The 16298-nt window shown below is 40.8% G+C and overlaps 1 protein-coding gene across 1 annotated transcript in view; it reads left to right on the top strand.

Annotated features, from left to right (window-relative positions):
* The window catches only part of emc2 (ER membrane protein complex subunit 2), a 75723-nt gene that overhangs the window by 35165 nt on the left and 24260 nt on the right, over window positions 1-16298 (top strand). Inside the window, exons 6-7 of the mRNA XM_084336092.1 lie at window positions 770-855; window positions 4219-4278. Of these exons, the coding sequence (XP_084192218.1) occupies window positions 770-855; window positions 4219-4278 (146 nt within the window). The remainder of the gene's footprint in view (window positions 1-769; window positions 856-4218; window positions 4279-16298) is intronic.

The raw sequence follows: 16298 nt of genomic DNA, 5'->3' as shown, positions 1-16298 counted from the left end.
AGGGAGATAGAGGGGGGGAGGGAGAGAGAGATAGAGGGGGGGGGGCAGGGAGAGGGGGGGGGGGAGGGAGGGAGAGCGATAGAGGGGGGGAGGGAGGGAGAGAGATGGAGGGAGAGAGGGGGGGAGGGAGAGAGATGGAGGGGGGAGGGAGGGGGGAGGGGGGGAGAGGGAGAGAGATGGAGGGGGGAGAGAGAGGGAGAGAGGGAGGGGGAGAGAGGGAAGGGAGAGAGAGAGAGGGGGGGGGAGGGAGAGAGAGAGGGGGGGAGGGAGAGAGAGAGAGATAGGGGGGAGGGAGAGAGATAGAGGGAGGGAGAGAGAGATGGAGAGGGGGAGAGAGAGAGAGGGAGAGAGATGGAGGGGGGTAGAGAGAGAGAGGGAGAGAGATGGAGTAGAGGCTCGATTGATGAAATATGAATTCAAATCGCTAATAAAAAAAATACGACAAACAAACGCTATATGTCGTTGGTGGCACTCAACTGGCGGCATGAACTAACGACAAAACGTGTCCCTGGCACTCAAAGTGTTAAGAGCCCCCAGGAGAAGGGGGGGGGGGGGGGGGGGGGGGGTCGATGAAAAGACCCCAGCATCTGCATACCACATTCCATCAGAGCATGGTTCCTCACACACACACACACACACACACACACACACACACACACACACACACATACACACACACACCCCCCCCCCCCCCCCTCTATAAGCCCTCCCCTTCAGACAAACACTTGAGTCAGTAACACTCTAATCCTCTGTTGATGTTGCTCCACAGGCGGCAAGGAAGCGCAAGATCTCCATTCTGAAAGCCCAGGGGAAGAGCTCTGAGGCCATCCGCGAGCTCAACGAGTACCTGGAGCAGTGAGTCCTCCTCCTCCCCCTCCTCCTCCTCCTCCTCCTCCTCCTCCTCCTCCTCCACACTGACGCTGGCTTCTTTAATTAAAAGAGGGTTTGCATTAGTTTGCACGCTGGCACAACCTTCCCGCTGAGCTGCCAACACCCGTTATCCCTGTCCTGGCAGTACTAATGAGTATCATAAGTATTATCCTTGTCCTGGCAGTACTAATGATTATCATAAGTATTATCCTGTCCTGGCAGTACTAATGATTATCATAAGTATTATATTCTCCTGGCAGTACTAATGATTATCATAAGTATTATCCTGTCCTGGCAGTACTAATGAGTATCATAAGTATTATACTCTCCTGGCAGTACTAATGATTATCATAAGTATTATACTCTCCTGGCAGTACTAATGAGTATCATAAGTATTATACTCTCCTGGCAGTACTAATGATTATCATAAGTATTATATTCTCCTGGCAGTACTAATGATTATCATAAGTATTATCCTGTCCTGGCAGTACTAATGAGTATCATAAGTATTATATTCTCCTGGCAGTACTAATGATTATCATAAGTATTATATTCTCCTGGCAGTACTAATGATTATCATAAGTATTATCCTGTCCTGGCAGTACTAATGATTATCATAAGTATTATACTCTCCTGGCAGTACTAATGATTATCATAAGTATTATACTCTCCTGGCAGTACTAATGAGTATCATAAGTATTATACTCTCCTGGCAGTACTAATGAGTATCATAAGTATTATCCTGTCCTGGCAGTACTAATGAGTATCATAAGTATTATACTCTCCTGGCAGTACTAATGAGTATCATAAGTATTATACTCTCCTGGCAGTACTAATGAGTATCATAAGTATTATCCTGTCCTGGCAGTACTAATGAGTATCATAAGTATTATATTCTCCTGGCAGTACTAATGAGTATCATAAGTATTATATTCTCCTGGCAGTACTAATGAGTATCATAAGTATTATATTCTCCTGGCAGTACTAATGATTATCATAAGTATTATACTTGTCCTGGCAGTACTAATGATTATCATAAGTATTATCCTGTCCTGGCAGTACTAATGAGTATCATAAGTATTATATTCTCCTGGCAGTACTAATGATTATCATAAGTATTATCCTGTCCTGGCAGTACTAATGATTATCATAAGTATTATACTCTCCTGGCAGTACTAATGATTATCATAAGTATTATACTCTCCTGGCAGTACTAATGAGTATCATAAGTATTATACTCTCCTGGCAGTACTAATGAGTATCATAAGTATTATCCTGTCCTGGCAGTACTAATGAGTATCATAAGTATTATACTCTCCTGGCAGTACTAATGAGTATCATAAGTATTATATTCTCCTGGCAGTACTAATGAGTATCATAAGTATTATACTCTCCTGGCAGTACTAATGAGTATCATAAGTATTATCCTGTCCTGGCAGTACTAATGATTATCATAAGTATTATATTCTCCTGGCAGTACTAATGAGTATCATAAGTATTATATTCTCCTGGCAGTACTAATGATTATCATAAGTATTATATTCTCCTGGCAGTACTAATGATTATCATAAGTATTATACTCTCCTGGCAGTACTAATGAGTATCATAAGTATTATACTCTCCTGGCAGTACTAATGATTATCATAAGTATTATCCTGTCCTGGCAGTACTAATGAGTATCATAAGTATTATATTCTCCTGGCAGTACTAATGATTATCATAAGTATTATCCTGTCCTGGCAGTACTAATGAGTATCATAAGTATTATATTCTCCTGGCAGTACTAATGATTATCATAAGTATTATACTCTCCTGGCAGTACTAATGATTATCATAAGTATTATCCTGTCCTGGCAGTACTAATGATTATCATAAGTATTATCCTGTCCTGGCAGTACTAATGAGTATCATAAGTATTATCCTGTCCTGGCAGTACTAATGAGTATCATAAGTATTATCCTGTCCTGGCAGTACTAATGAGTATCATAAGTATTATATTCTCCTGGCAGTACTAATGATTATCATAAGTATTATATTCTCCTGGCAGTACTAATGAGTATCATAAGTATTATCCTGTCCTGGCAGTACTAATGAGTATCATAAGTATTATCCTGTCCTGGCAGTACTAATGAGTATCATAAGTATTATCCTGTCCTGGCAGTACTAATGAGTATCATAAGTATTATCCTGTCCTGGCAGTACTAATGAGTATCATAAGTATTATCCTGTCCTGGCAGTACTAATGAGTATCATAAGTATTATATTCTCCTGGCAGTACTAATGAGTATCATAAGTATTATATTCTCCTGGCAGTACTAATGATTATCATAAGTATTATCCTGTCCTGGCAGTACTAATGATTATCATAAGTATTATACTCTCCTGGCAGTACTAATGAGTATCATAAGTATTATATTCTCCTGGCAGTACTAATGATTATCATAAGTATTATACTCTCCTGGCAGTACTAATGATTATCATAAGTATTATCCTGTCCTGGCAGTACTAATGAGTATCATAAGTATTATACTCTCCTGGCAGTACTAATGATTATCATAAGTATTATACTCTCCTGGCAGTACTAATGATTATCATAAGTATTATACTCTCCTGGCAGTACTAATGAGTATCATAAGTATTATACTCTCCTGGCAGTACTACAGTAATGGTTATCATGCAAGTATTATCCTGCCTTTTAATTAAAATGTCTGTACATTTGAATTAAAGAGTAAAATTAAATATCTGTACATTGTGAAAAGTAATTTCAGTTTTTTGAGAAGTAAAGTTCATGATAATTGTAGTATTGTTTGCACAGCCCAGATTATTCCTATTTACATCTAAAGATGAAAAAGGGTTCCTGCGTATATACTCACCCTAGTCTATGATTACATCATATACTCACCCTAGTCTATGATTACATCATATACTCACCCTAGTCTATGATTACATCATATACTCACCCTAGTCTATGATTACATCATATACTCACCCTAGTCTATGATTACATCATATACTCACCCTAGTCTATGATTACATCATATACTCACCCTAGTCTATGATTACATCATATACTCACCCTAGTCTATGATTACATCATATACTCACCCTAGTATATGATTACATCATATACTCACCCTAGTATATGATTACATCATATACTCACCCTAGTATATGATTACATCATATACTCACCCTAGTCTATGATTACATCATATACTCACCCTAGTCTATGATTACATCATATACTCACCCTAGTCTATGGCACGAGGAACAATAACATCATATCCTGTGTATTCAATTGGTAAATTGTTGTTTAGAAATCTAAACGTGGTGTTTTTCTCTCTGCAGGTTTGTTGGGGACCAGGAGGCATGGCATGAGCTGTCAGAACTCTACATCAATGAGCATGAGTAATTACATATATACACTTTAAACAACACACAATGAGCATGAGTAATTACATATATACACTTTAAACAACACACAATGAGCATGAGTAATTACATATATACACTTTAAACAACACACAATGAGCATGAGTAATTACATATATACACTTTAAACAACACACAATGAGCATGAGTAATTACATATATACACTTTAAACAACACACAATGAGCATGAGTAATTACATATATACACTTTAAACAACACACAATGAGCATGAGTAATTACATCTATACACTTTAAACAACACACAATGAGCATGAGTAATTACATATATACACTTTAAACAACACACAATGAGCATGAGTAATTACATCTATACACTTTAAACAACACACAATGAGCATGAGTAATTACATATATACACTTTAAACAACACACAATGAGCATGAGTAATTACATATATACACTTTAAACAACACACAATGAGCATGAGTAATTACATATATACACTTTAAACAACACACAATGAGCATGAGTAATTACATATATACACTTTAAACAACACACAATGAGCATGAGTAATTACATATATACACTTTAAACAACACACAATGAGCATGAGTAATTACATATATACACTTTAAACGACACACAATGAGCATGAGTAATTACATATATACACTTTAAACAACACACAATGAGCATGAGTAATTACATATATACACTTTAAACAACACACAATGAGCATGAGTAATTACATCTATACACTTTAAACAACACACAATGAGCATGAGTAATTACATATATACACTTTAAACAACACACAATGAGCATGAGTAATTACATATATACACTTTAAACAACACACAATGAGCATGAGTAATTACTAAGGCTGTCAAATATATCGCGTTAATATCGCGTTAACTCCCGATTCTATTAATGCCACTAATTTTTTTAACTCACGATTAACTAAAAAAAAAAAAAAAAATTTTTTTTTTTTTTTTTTTTACTAGACTTCACTCAGGTGTATTATTGATGCTCTCATTGATACTATGTTTGTTTCGTGTGTGTGTGTGTGTGTGTGTGTGTGTGTGTGTGTGTGTGTGTGTGTGTGTGTGTGTGTGTGTGTGTGTGTGTGTGTGTGTGTGTGTGTGTGTGTGTGTGTGTGTGTGTGTGTGTGTGTGTGTGATATAGAGAGAGAGGGGGGTGAGAGAGATGAGGAAGGGGCAAAAGAGCTGGGAGAGTGTGTGTGTGAGGGAGAGAGGGGGGTGTGATTAATCAGCCCTTGTGTGGGTGAATGTAACAAGTTCCTAACGTTTTCTTTCCCCTATTATTTCATGCACACTTTATTCATTGTTTTAAATTATTATTTTCTTTTAAGTTATTTTGTGCATCACTCTGTTTTGAATTTGATGCAAATTTGCAATGCATGAGGGTCATCCTTTTGTGTTAAATGGCTGCACAAAGCAAGCATTTGTTGACTCGCATGTTGATACGAGTATTAAAACTTGGAACTTGAAAAAGATCTGTTTAAGGTAAAAAAAATTTTAAATAAAAATGCGATTAATTTGCGATTAATCGCGAGTTAACTATGGACAATCATGCGATTAATCGAGTTAAATATTTTAATCGTTTGACAGCACTAGTAATTACATATATACACTTTAAACAACACACAATGAGCATGAGTAATTACATCTATACACTTTAAACAACACACAATGAGCATGAGTAATTACATATATACACTTTAAACAACACACAATGAGCATGAGTAATTACATATATACACTTTAAACAACACACAATGAGCATGAGTAATTACATATATACACTTTAAACAACACACAATGAGCATGAGTAATTAGTAATTACATATATACACTTTAAACAACACACAATGAGCATGAGTAATTACATATACACACTTTAAACAACACACAATGAGCATAAGTAATTACATATATACACTTTAAACGACACACAATGAGCATGAGTAATTAGTAATTACATATACCGGTATACACTTTAAACAACACACAATGAGCATGAGTAATTACATATATACACTTTAAACAACACACAATAAGCATAAGTAATTACATATATACACTTTAAACGACACACAATGAGCATGAGTAATTAGTAATTACATATACCGGTATACACTTTAAACAACACGCAATGAGCATGAGTAATTAGTAATTACATATACCGGTATACACTTTAAACAACACGCAATGAGCATGAGTAATTGCATATATACACTTTAAACAACACACAATGAGCATGAGTAATTAGTAATTACATATACCGGTATACACTTTAAACAACACGCAATGAGCATGAGTAATTACATATATACACTTTAAACAACACACAATGAGCATGAGTAATTACATATATACACTTTAAACAACACACAATGAGCATGAGTAATTACATATATACACTTTAAACAACACACAATGAGCATGAGTAATTACATATATACACTTTAAACTACACACAATGATCATAAGCTTATAGAAATGTAAAAAAAATATATATATTTTCTTTTCTTTTTTTGAAAACCGATACCGATATTTTCCGATATCACATTTTAATGCCAATATCGGCCGATAATATCAGACATCCCTAGTAATTACATATATACACTTTAAACAACACACAACAAGCATGAGTAATTAGTAATTACATATATACACTTTAAACAACACACAATGAGCATGAGTAATTACATATATACACTTTAAACAACACACAATGAGCATAAGTAATTGCATATATACACTTTAAACAACACACAATGAGCATGAGTAATTGCATATATACACTTTAAACAACACACAAACAGGAAGCACTGGAAATCGTTGTAGTCCAGAGAAAGAGGAGACGTCTGAATTTCATAAAACTACACTACCCAGCTTGCACCAGCCGCCGACAAAGGAAGCAAAAATGTTTTTTCTTACAAGTATTGACTGGAATGTCATGTTTATATCACACAGGTCGCACAAACTGCAACCTTATTTCCATAAAATACAACGTATATTGTTTCTTTACCTTTCTGTGAACGTCTAGGGAAAAAACGCGACTCAATACGGTAAAAAATGGCGGAACTGTCGACATTATCCGGAAGTAACTGTACTTGCAGTATATTTCATTCACGGCCTACTGGGCACCTGGTGGTACTACATCCAGGTTTAAAACTGGCATTCGAAAGGAGATTTGTGCCTTTCAAAAGAGGTATTGACCATAATAAGGGCATTTATAGGCCTGATATTCTATATTCATGTGTCCGGATGGCAAAATTCAATACTGTATCCACACAAATCCCTGTAAATGATCTGCCCGTTGTTCATTTTCTTAGCTTTTTACTATACTTGTTCTCAAGAAGTTGCTGAATGAGCTCAGTGGCATCTTTTTGCTTTTGGTCATTGATAGCATGGTGCTATTCACCGTCAAAGATGGAAAGAAAACTAATACTTTATATTATCCTTTTGAACAGACACAATATATCTGACACTGGGAATACATAGATGTCCATAGATACCAATAACAATGGACCTTGTAGTTGTGGAGCAATTCTTCATGTACTTTTAGGCACATCTTCTGAAAATATGGCTTGGGCTTAAAAGGTTGAACAAAACATAACGAGCACAAATAATTACATACTTACACTTTAACCCTTTCACTGCCACACGGCAGAAGGTTAGCCCCTTTACTATCACACAACCGACGGCGATGCTCCATCATCATTAGCATCATTAGCTCCGCATCGGCTGCCGTGTGGCAGTGAAAGGGTTAAACGACACACAACAAGCACGAGTAATCACATTCACATAAATGTTGCAAGCCCCGCCCTCTGGCTTTAGTCTGTGACCACTGAGGTGGCATCGCCAGCAGCGTGTTGTCAGTGGGGGAGGGGGAGGGAGGGGGGAGGGGGGGGGGGGCATGTGTCAGTTGTAAATGCATCACATCAGGCTGACGGCTTGATCTTCAGGAGGGCCACTGGAGCCACAGGGGCAGTGAGATGCCCAACTCAGCCAGGGGTCTGAACGGAGCCCAGCCGGTGTCACATGGAGAGGAGTTTAATAGGATTTCAGCCTTAAGCCCCCCCCCCCCCTCTCATACACATGCCCCCCCCCCCTACTGATATCTCTGTTGCCAGGGGGAATTGTCAGCCAGACAAGAGCATTGTAAGAAAAATTATTTTGTTTGTGTCACCTTTTATCCGTCCTTAATTGTCTGGGGGGGGGGGCTTAGGGGTCAGCGAAGCTGTGTGTGTGTGTGTGTGTGTGTGTGTGTGTGTGTGTGTGTGTGTGTGTGTGTGTGTGTGTGTGTGTGTGTGTGTGTGTGTGTGTGTGTGTGTGTGTGTGTGTGTGTGTGTGTGTGTGTGTGTGTGTGTGTGTGTGTGTGTGTGTGTGTGTGTGTGTGTGTGTGTGTGTGTGTGTGTGTGTGTGTGTGTGTGTGTGTGTGTGTGTGTGTGTGTGTGTGTGTGTGTGTGTGTGTGTGTGTGTGTGTGTGTGTGTGTGTGTGTGTGTGTGTGTGTGTGTGTGTGTGTGTGTGTGTGTGTGTGTGTGTGTGTGTGTGTGTGTGTGTGTGTGTGTGTGTGTGTGTGTGTGTGTGTGTGTGTGTGTGTGTGTGTGTGTGTGTGTGTGTGTGTGTGTGTGTGTGTGTGTGTGTGTGTGTGTGTGTGTGTGTGTGTGTGTGTGTGTGTGTGTGTGTGTGTGTGTGTGTGTGTGTGTGTGTGTGTGTGTGCGTGCGCGCGTGCGCGCACACGGCGTCTCCACGGTCGCCCCAGTGCTGGGCCGGTGACGTAGCGTGGTGAGAGGGCTACTTATTGGATATTTCTGGCTTTTGTCCGGAGGGCTTTATGTCTGTAGTAGCCAGAGGAAATCCAGGGGTGAGAGGATTATCTCCCAGATTAGCTCAACCTTTCTAATATAACACCAGTCATTCCCACACCCCCTTATCTACAGGCGTGTCAATCTCTTTTCTTTCTTTTCTCCCCCCCCCCCTCCTTCTTCCGGATAGCATGGCATTATCGCCTCTCTCTTTTCCAGAGGGGGAGAGGGAGGGGGAGAGAGAGGCGGTGAGATTCCCAGGAGAAGGTGGTGGCCGTTGCACTTTCTTCCTCCCCTCTCAGCCGGAGAACACACAAGAGGGGCAGACGGAGAGCAGAGAGCAGCGGAGGAGTGACCTGTCCTCCCTCTCGGCGCTGCGGGGGGCTACACATGAACTAATCACTCCGCGTTTTCTGGTGGTCCATCGCCAGGGTTACGACGGCCATCGGCGCTAACGCATGCAGACGGTAATTAATGGCCTCCCGAGTCGACACTTTTTAAAAACAATCCGTACGCCAGCGCCGTCGAGACACATATCTGGTTGTTTTGTCTCCGCGCCACCGAGATGCTCGGAACACGTGTTGTTGACTCTGCTCAGACGGAGCCGCCGAGACGCTGCAACGTGAGCTCACAGAGCCCTCCCTCTCCGGTACAAGTCCATTTCAACTAAATTGGACCGGTCATCCCGGATTGCTGTGTAAATACTCATAATTTCTTTCGTACATAGTTTGCCCCAAGTCTGAAATCCATTGCAGCCTGGAACACGGTCAGAATGCGGTGCTGTAACAAGCGAAGCCACAAGTGGTGTTTTCCCTAAACTCCAAAGGGAAACCGAAGTGATCCAGCAGTCGGACATCAACGCTCCTGGCGACGGACGCTGGTGAAGTCGATCTGATTTATCTGTAGAGCCCGACATCACACCGCGTGTCTCAACGGGCTCAAAGTCACCCCCTTGCCTGAACGCCCAAAGAAAATGGACAAAAACCTAATAGGCGGGGAAGTGGGCATGGGCAACAATTTTGAAAGGAAATACAATGAGGGAGTAATAATAATAATAATAATAATAATAATAATAATAATAGTGATAATGAACATTACAAGGAAAATCATAGAAAGAAACAACAACTGTGAGCAGTGACAATGGGGCATAAAAACGTCCGTAGAGATGGCATCAACAACATCCACAAAGCTCTGCGGTAGTGAGGAGGCTCAGCGTGGTATGAGCTAGTGTGGCGGTATTAGGGTTGTGAGGTGGGGGGGGGGGGGGGGGGGCAGGCAGGGGGCCGGTCCTGGTCCTGGTGCAGGCCTCTCGGGCTGCTGTCTGACTGGGGCTGGCTGGCTGTGTTGCAGGCTGGGGCCAGTGTACAAGCACATCTGAAACTCTTTATCGGGAGGAAGTGGTAATCGTAAGCAGCCCCCAACCTTCCCATCGCTCTGATCCCCCTCCCCACCCAACCAACCAACCTCCTCTCTCTCTCTCTCTCTCTCTCTCTCTCTCTCTCTCTCTCTCTCTCTCTCTCTCTCTCTCTCTCTCTCTCTCTCTCTCTCTCTCTTTTTTTTTTTTGTGTTCCTGCCCCCCCCCCCATGCTGTCAATCTGTTTGAACTAGCTACAGCAGATTCTAAATGGACCGATAGTTCTTTCATATCGTGGCAAGGCAACACTTGGACCGCTGTTCAAGCAAAAACATCCTGCTTGCGTCAGAGCCCCCCCACAAGACCCCCCATGCCCCCTCTCCTTCTCTCCCTCACTGGCAGTGAAATGACTAGAGATTAGCATCCCTATCTACCGTAGTCTAGAAGCCCACCACCACAAGCGCATTTTGGGTTACTCTTTTACAGATACACTGCTGCAATAGAATCAGTACACGGAGAGAGGAGAGAAAGTAGAATTTGAGTTCTTTATTGAGACAGTAGGAAGACAGAGGGAGACAGAGTAGAGGAGACACAGGAGAGAAGGTTCTTTATTGAGACAGTAGGAAGGCTGAGAGGGAGACAGAGTAGAGGAGACACAGGAGAGAAGGTTCTTTATTGAGACAGTAGGAAGGCTGAGAGGGAGACGGAGTAGAGGAGACACATGAGAGAAGGTTCTTTATTGAGACAGTAGGAAGGCTGAGAGGGAGACAGAGTAGAGGAGAGACGGTTCTTTATTGAGAGAGTAGGAAGGCTGAGAGGGAGACAGAGTAGGAGAGACACAGGAGAGAAGGTTCTTTATTGAGACAGTAGGAAGGCTGAGAGGGAGACAGAGTAGAGGAGACACAGGAGAGAAGGTTCTTTATTGAGACAGTAGGAAGGCTGAGAGGGAGACAGAGTAGAGGAGACACAGGAGAGAAGGTTCTTTATTGAGACAGTAGGAAGGCTGAGAGAGACACAGAGTAGGAGACACAGGAGAGAAGGTTCTTTATTGAGACAGTAGGAAGGCTGAGAGGGAGACAGAGTAGGAGAGACACAGGAGAGAAGGCTCTTTATTGAGACAGTAGGAAGGCTGAGAGGGAGACAGAGTAGGAGAGACACAGGAGAGACGGTTCTTTATTGAGACAGTAGGAAGGCTGAGAGGGAGACAGAGTAGAGGAGACACAGGAGAGAAGGTTCTTTATTGAGACAGTAGGAAGGCTGAGCGGGAGACAGAGTAGGAGAGACACAGGAGAGAAGGTTCTTTATTGAGACAGTAGGAAGGCTGAGCGGGAGACAGAGTAGAGGAGACACAGGAGAGAAGGTTCTTTATTGAAACAGCAGGAAGGCTGAGGGGGAGACAGAGTAGGAGAGACACATGAGAGAAGGTTCTTTATTGAGACAGTAGGAAGGCTGAGAGGGAGACAGAGTAGAGGAGACACAGGAGAGAAGGTTCTTTACTGAGACAGTAGGAAGGCTGAGAGGGAGACAGAGTAGGGGAGACACAGGGGAGAAGGTTCTTTATTGAGACAGTAGGAAGGCTGAGAGGGAGACAGAGTTGAGGAGACACAGGAGAGGAGGTTCTTTGAGACAGTAGGAAGGCTGAGAGGGAGACAGAGTAGAGGAGACACAGGAGAGAAGGTTCTTTACTGAGACAGTAGGAAGGCTGAGAGGGAGACAGAGTAGAGGAGACACAGGAGAGAAGGTTCTTTACTGAGACAGTAGGAAGGCTGAGCGGGAGACAGAGTAGGGGAGACACAGGGGAGAAGGTTCTCTATTGAGACAGTAGGAAGGCTGAGAGGAAGACAGAGTAGAGGAGACACAGGAGAGAAGGTTCTTTACTGAGACAGTAGGAAGGCTGAGAGGGAGACAGAGTAGAGGAGACACAGGGGAGAAGGTTCTCTATTGAGACAGTAGGAAGGCTGAGAGGGAGACAGAGTAGAGGAGACACAGGGGAGAAGGTTCTCTATTGAGACAGTAGGAAGGCTGAGAGGAAGACAGAGTAGAGGAGACACAGGAGAGAAGGTTCTTTACTGAGACAGTAGGAAGGCTGAGAGGGAGACAGAGTAGAGGAGACACAGGAGAGAAGGTTCTTTACTGAGACAGTAGGAAGGCTGAGAGGGAGACAGAGTAGGGGAGACACAGGGGAGAAGGTTCTTTATTGAGACAGTAGGAAGGCTGAGAGGGAGACATAATAGGGGAGACACAGGAGAGAAGGATCTGGTGGGATTCGATCCCAGGCCAGCAGGGGTTCATGTGGTCTCAGAGATGGGGTTCGTAACCACTAGAAGAGAGAGGGCGAGGTAGAGGTTTTGGTGTAAAACCGCCTCATCTTTAGTTCTGGATTTTGTTGATGGAAAGCTTCAGTTGAACTTGTGTGTGACTGTGTACGTACTTGCACGTGTGTTAGGGCTGTGTATTGACACAAATCTGATATGATGCATATAAAGGGGGTTGCAATTCACTTTATTGGATTCTATTAAACTGATTATATTGTTTTCTATGTTATAATGTTATATAATTTTACAATGTGTTATAATGTAAAATGTCATGGTGTATAGAAAACACCTCAGTGTACTGTACACACAGGTTCCATGCAGTCTGAACAGTAACTATTGAAGATATAATGTTGTTTGTAATGTTTGTGCTGGAGCCACGTGATCCAGAACGGCACCTCTGGTCAGAGAGTGGACACAGAGACAGAGAGCAGTCCTTTGTACTTTAATTAGGATTAGGGCTGTCAGTTTATCGCGTTAATTAGATTAATTAATTACACAGCAAATAATCGCGTTATGAAAATTAACTCAAAATTAATTACAAACGTTTTTTTTTTTTTTTATCTCATTCATTCCATAAGAACGTAGAATACACATTTACAGACTTTTCTTTATATGGTCCATTTGCATGTTCTTGGTATCTGATTCTAGGGACATCTATGGATCTCAGGGAATGTATCCCCAGTGTCAGAAATACTGTGTCGGTTACTAGGCTTGAGTAAATTGGTAATGAACCAAATGAGAATATCAATAATTTTTTTTTTAATCTTTGACTGTGAATAACACCATGCTCAAATTGACCAGACCTGAAAAATCTAAGCAAATTAATAGATGGAAGATGATTAAACAGAAGGTTTTGTAGATACAGTACTGAATTCTGCCATCCGGACACATGCAATTTGAAATATGATTATAGAATATCAGGCATAAAATGGTTATGCGATTAAAATGCGTAATTAATTACAAATCCTGTAATTAATTAGATACATTTTTTTTAATCGCCTGACAGCACTAATTAGGATATGTTGTTTCAAAGGAGGATAATGAGTGATATCTCAGAGTGGTTTCTGCAACACATAAGCAGAATACTATGGCAATGAACAGAGGTACATATAACATTCTGGTATTCAGAATACACACAAGTTCACAACTGAAAGGATGCTATTCAGTATATTAGCATTAGCACAATTCATTGATCAAACATAACATGAAATAACAAACCAAGTCACAGTCATAATATATTGTATAGTCACCTAACACAATGCATGCTGTTGTAACTTACTTTCTCATGAACGCACTCTTTCACCGTCAAAGCAGACGGCAGTGGAACCAACATGTGCCGACAAGATGGCTGACTGGAAATAATAATATTAATAATACGGCATAACGAATAGCATACAAATAATGGGGAATTTACAACCGTAACATTAGAATTTGTATTCATCAGTAGGAAATCCTAATTTGGGATGGATTGATTAAGTTTGTTTTTTTGAGGCTGATATCGATATCTTAAAGGGGGACACATTTTTTCTGCCGCGACCAGCGGAGTCATTGGTGTTTGGGTGTGCGGACCGATATCTATGAACAATAATGGACGCAGGCCACACGGCGACTCGAGAGACGGGATTACGCTAATAGTTCGTCGTCGCAAATGTATAATAATCGCAAGATACTTTCAGACGGTGTTGGATCTAACTAAATGGATTTATGGACACATTTATGCCCGGACCACAAAGCTTATTGAAGGGTCAGCGGCGGCACTACCGGTGAGTCTCGGCCTGTTGTTATGATATGAAAATGTAATTGTAGTGCCGTCGGACCCTGATACAGGGTCAAATCCTGCATCAGGCCTACTTTAGCAGACAACACCCCAACCAAACTTATATCTCACGCGTTGATCTACCTCTGATACTCATCGGAGCCCATATGAGCGCGGAACTCATAACGTTAACTCATAACGCTAACTCATAACATTAACTCATAACTAGTGCTGTCAAACGATTAAAATATTTAACTCGATTAATCGCATGATTGTCCATAGTTAACTCGCGATTAATCGCAAATTAATCGTTTTTTTTTTTTTTTTTTTACCTTAAACGGATCTTTTTCAAGTTCCAAGTTTTAATACTCTTATCAACATGCGAGTCAACAAATGCTTGCTTTGTGCAGCCATTTAACACAAAAGGATGACCCTCATGCATTGCAAATTTTGCATCAAATTCAAAACAGAGTGATGCACAAAATAACTTAAGAAAATAATAATTTAAAACAATGAATAAAGTGTGCATGAAATAATAGGGGAAAGAAAACGTTAGGAACTTGTTACATTCACCCACACAAGGGCTGATTAATCACACCCCCCTCTCTCCCTCACACACACTCTCCCAGCTCTTTTTCTCTTTTGCCCCTTCCTCATCTCTCTCACCCCCCTCTCTCTCTATATCACACACACACACACACACACACACACACACACACACACACACACACACACACACACTTCAGAAACAAACATAGTATCAATGAGAGCATCAATAATACACCTGAGTGAAGTCTAGTAAAAAAAATAAAAAATAAAAATTTAGTTAATCTTGAGTTAAAAAAATTAGTGGCATTAATAGAATCGGGAGTTAACGCGATATTAACGCGATATATTTGACAGCCTTACTCATAACGTTAACTCATAACATTAACTCATAACGCTACCTCATAACGCTAACTCATAACGCTAACTCATAACGCTAACTCATAACATTAACTCATAATGTTAACTCATAACGCTACCTCATAACGTTAACGCATAACGCTAACTCATAACATTAACTCATAACGTTAACTCATAACGCTACCTCATAACGTTAACGCATAACGCTAACTCATAACATTAACTCATAACGCTACCTCATAACGTTAACTCATAACGCTAACTCATAACGCTAACTCATAACGCTAACTCATAACGCTAACTCATAATGCTAACTCATAACGCTACCTCATAACGCTAACTCATAACGCTACCTCATAACGCTAACTCATAACGCTAACTCATAACGCTAACTCATAACGCTAACTCATAACGTTAACTCATAACATTAACTCATAACGCTAACTCATAACGCTAACTCATAACGTTAACTCATAACGCTAACTCATAACGCTAACTCATAACGTTAACTCATAACGCTAACTCATAACGCTAACTCATAACGCTAACTCATAACGCTAACTCACAACGCTACCTCATAACGCTAACTCACAACGTTAACTCATAATGTAAATGTAAATGTAAATAATGTTACCGGTTATTGAGAAATATGTTAGTCATTATTGCGTGCCTAATAATGGTCACAATATTTTCCTGTTACCCTGAGTAACGTTAGTCTATATCCATGTTTTATCCACCCTCTATATTCAGAAAAAAAAGATTGATGTAGCCTGATAGTATGTTCATTACAACCATGAGAGACTTGACTTGGACTCGTGACCAAAATACTTGAGTCTTAATTTGGACTTGCCCCTCAAATAA

Source organism: Notolepis coatsorum (assembly GCF_963971535.1).
Source record: "Notolepis coatsorum genome assembly, chromosome: 19".
NCBI classification, from domain to species: domain Eukaryota; kingdom Metazoa; phylum Chordata; class Actinopteri; order Aulopiformes; family Paralepididae; genus Notolepis; species Notolepis coatsorum.
This window is presented reverse-complemented; position numbering and strand designations above follow the sequence as displayed.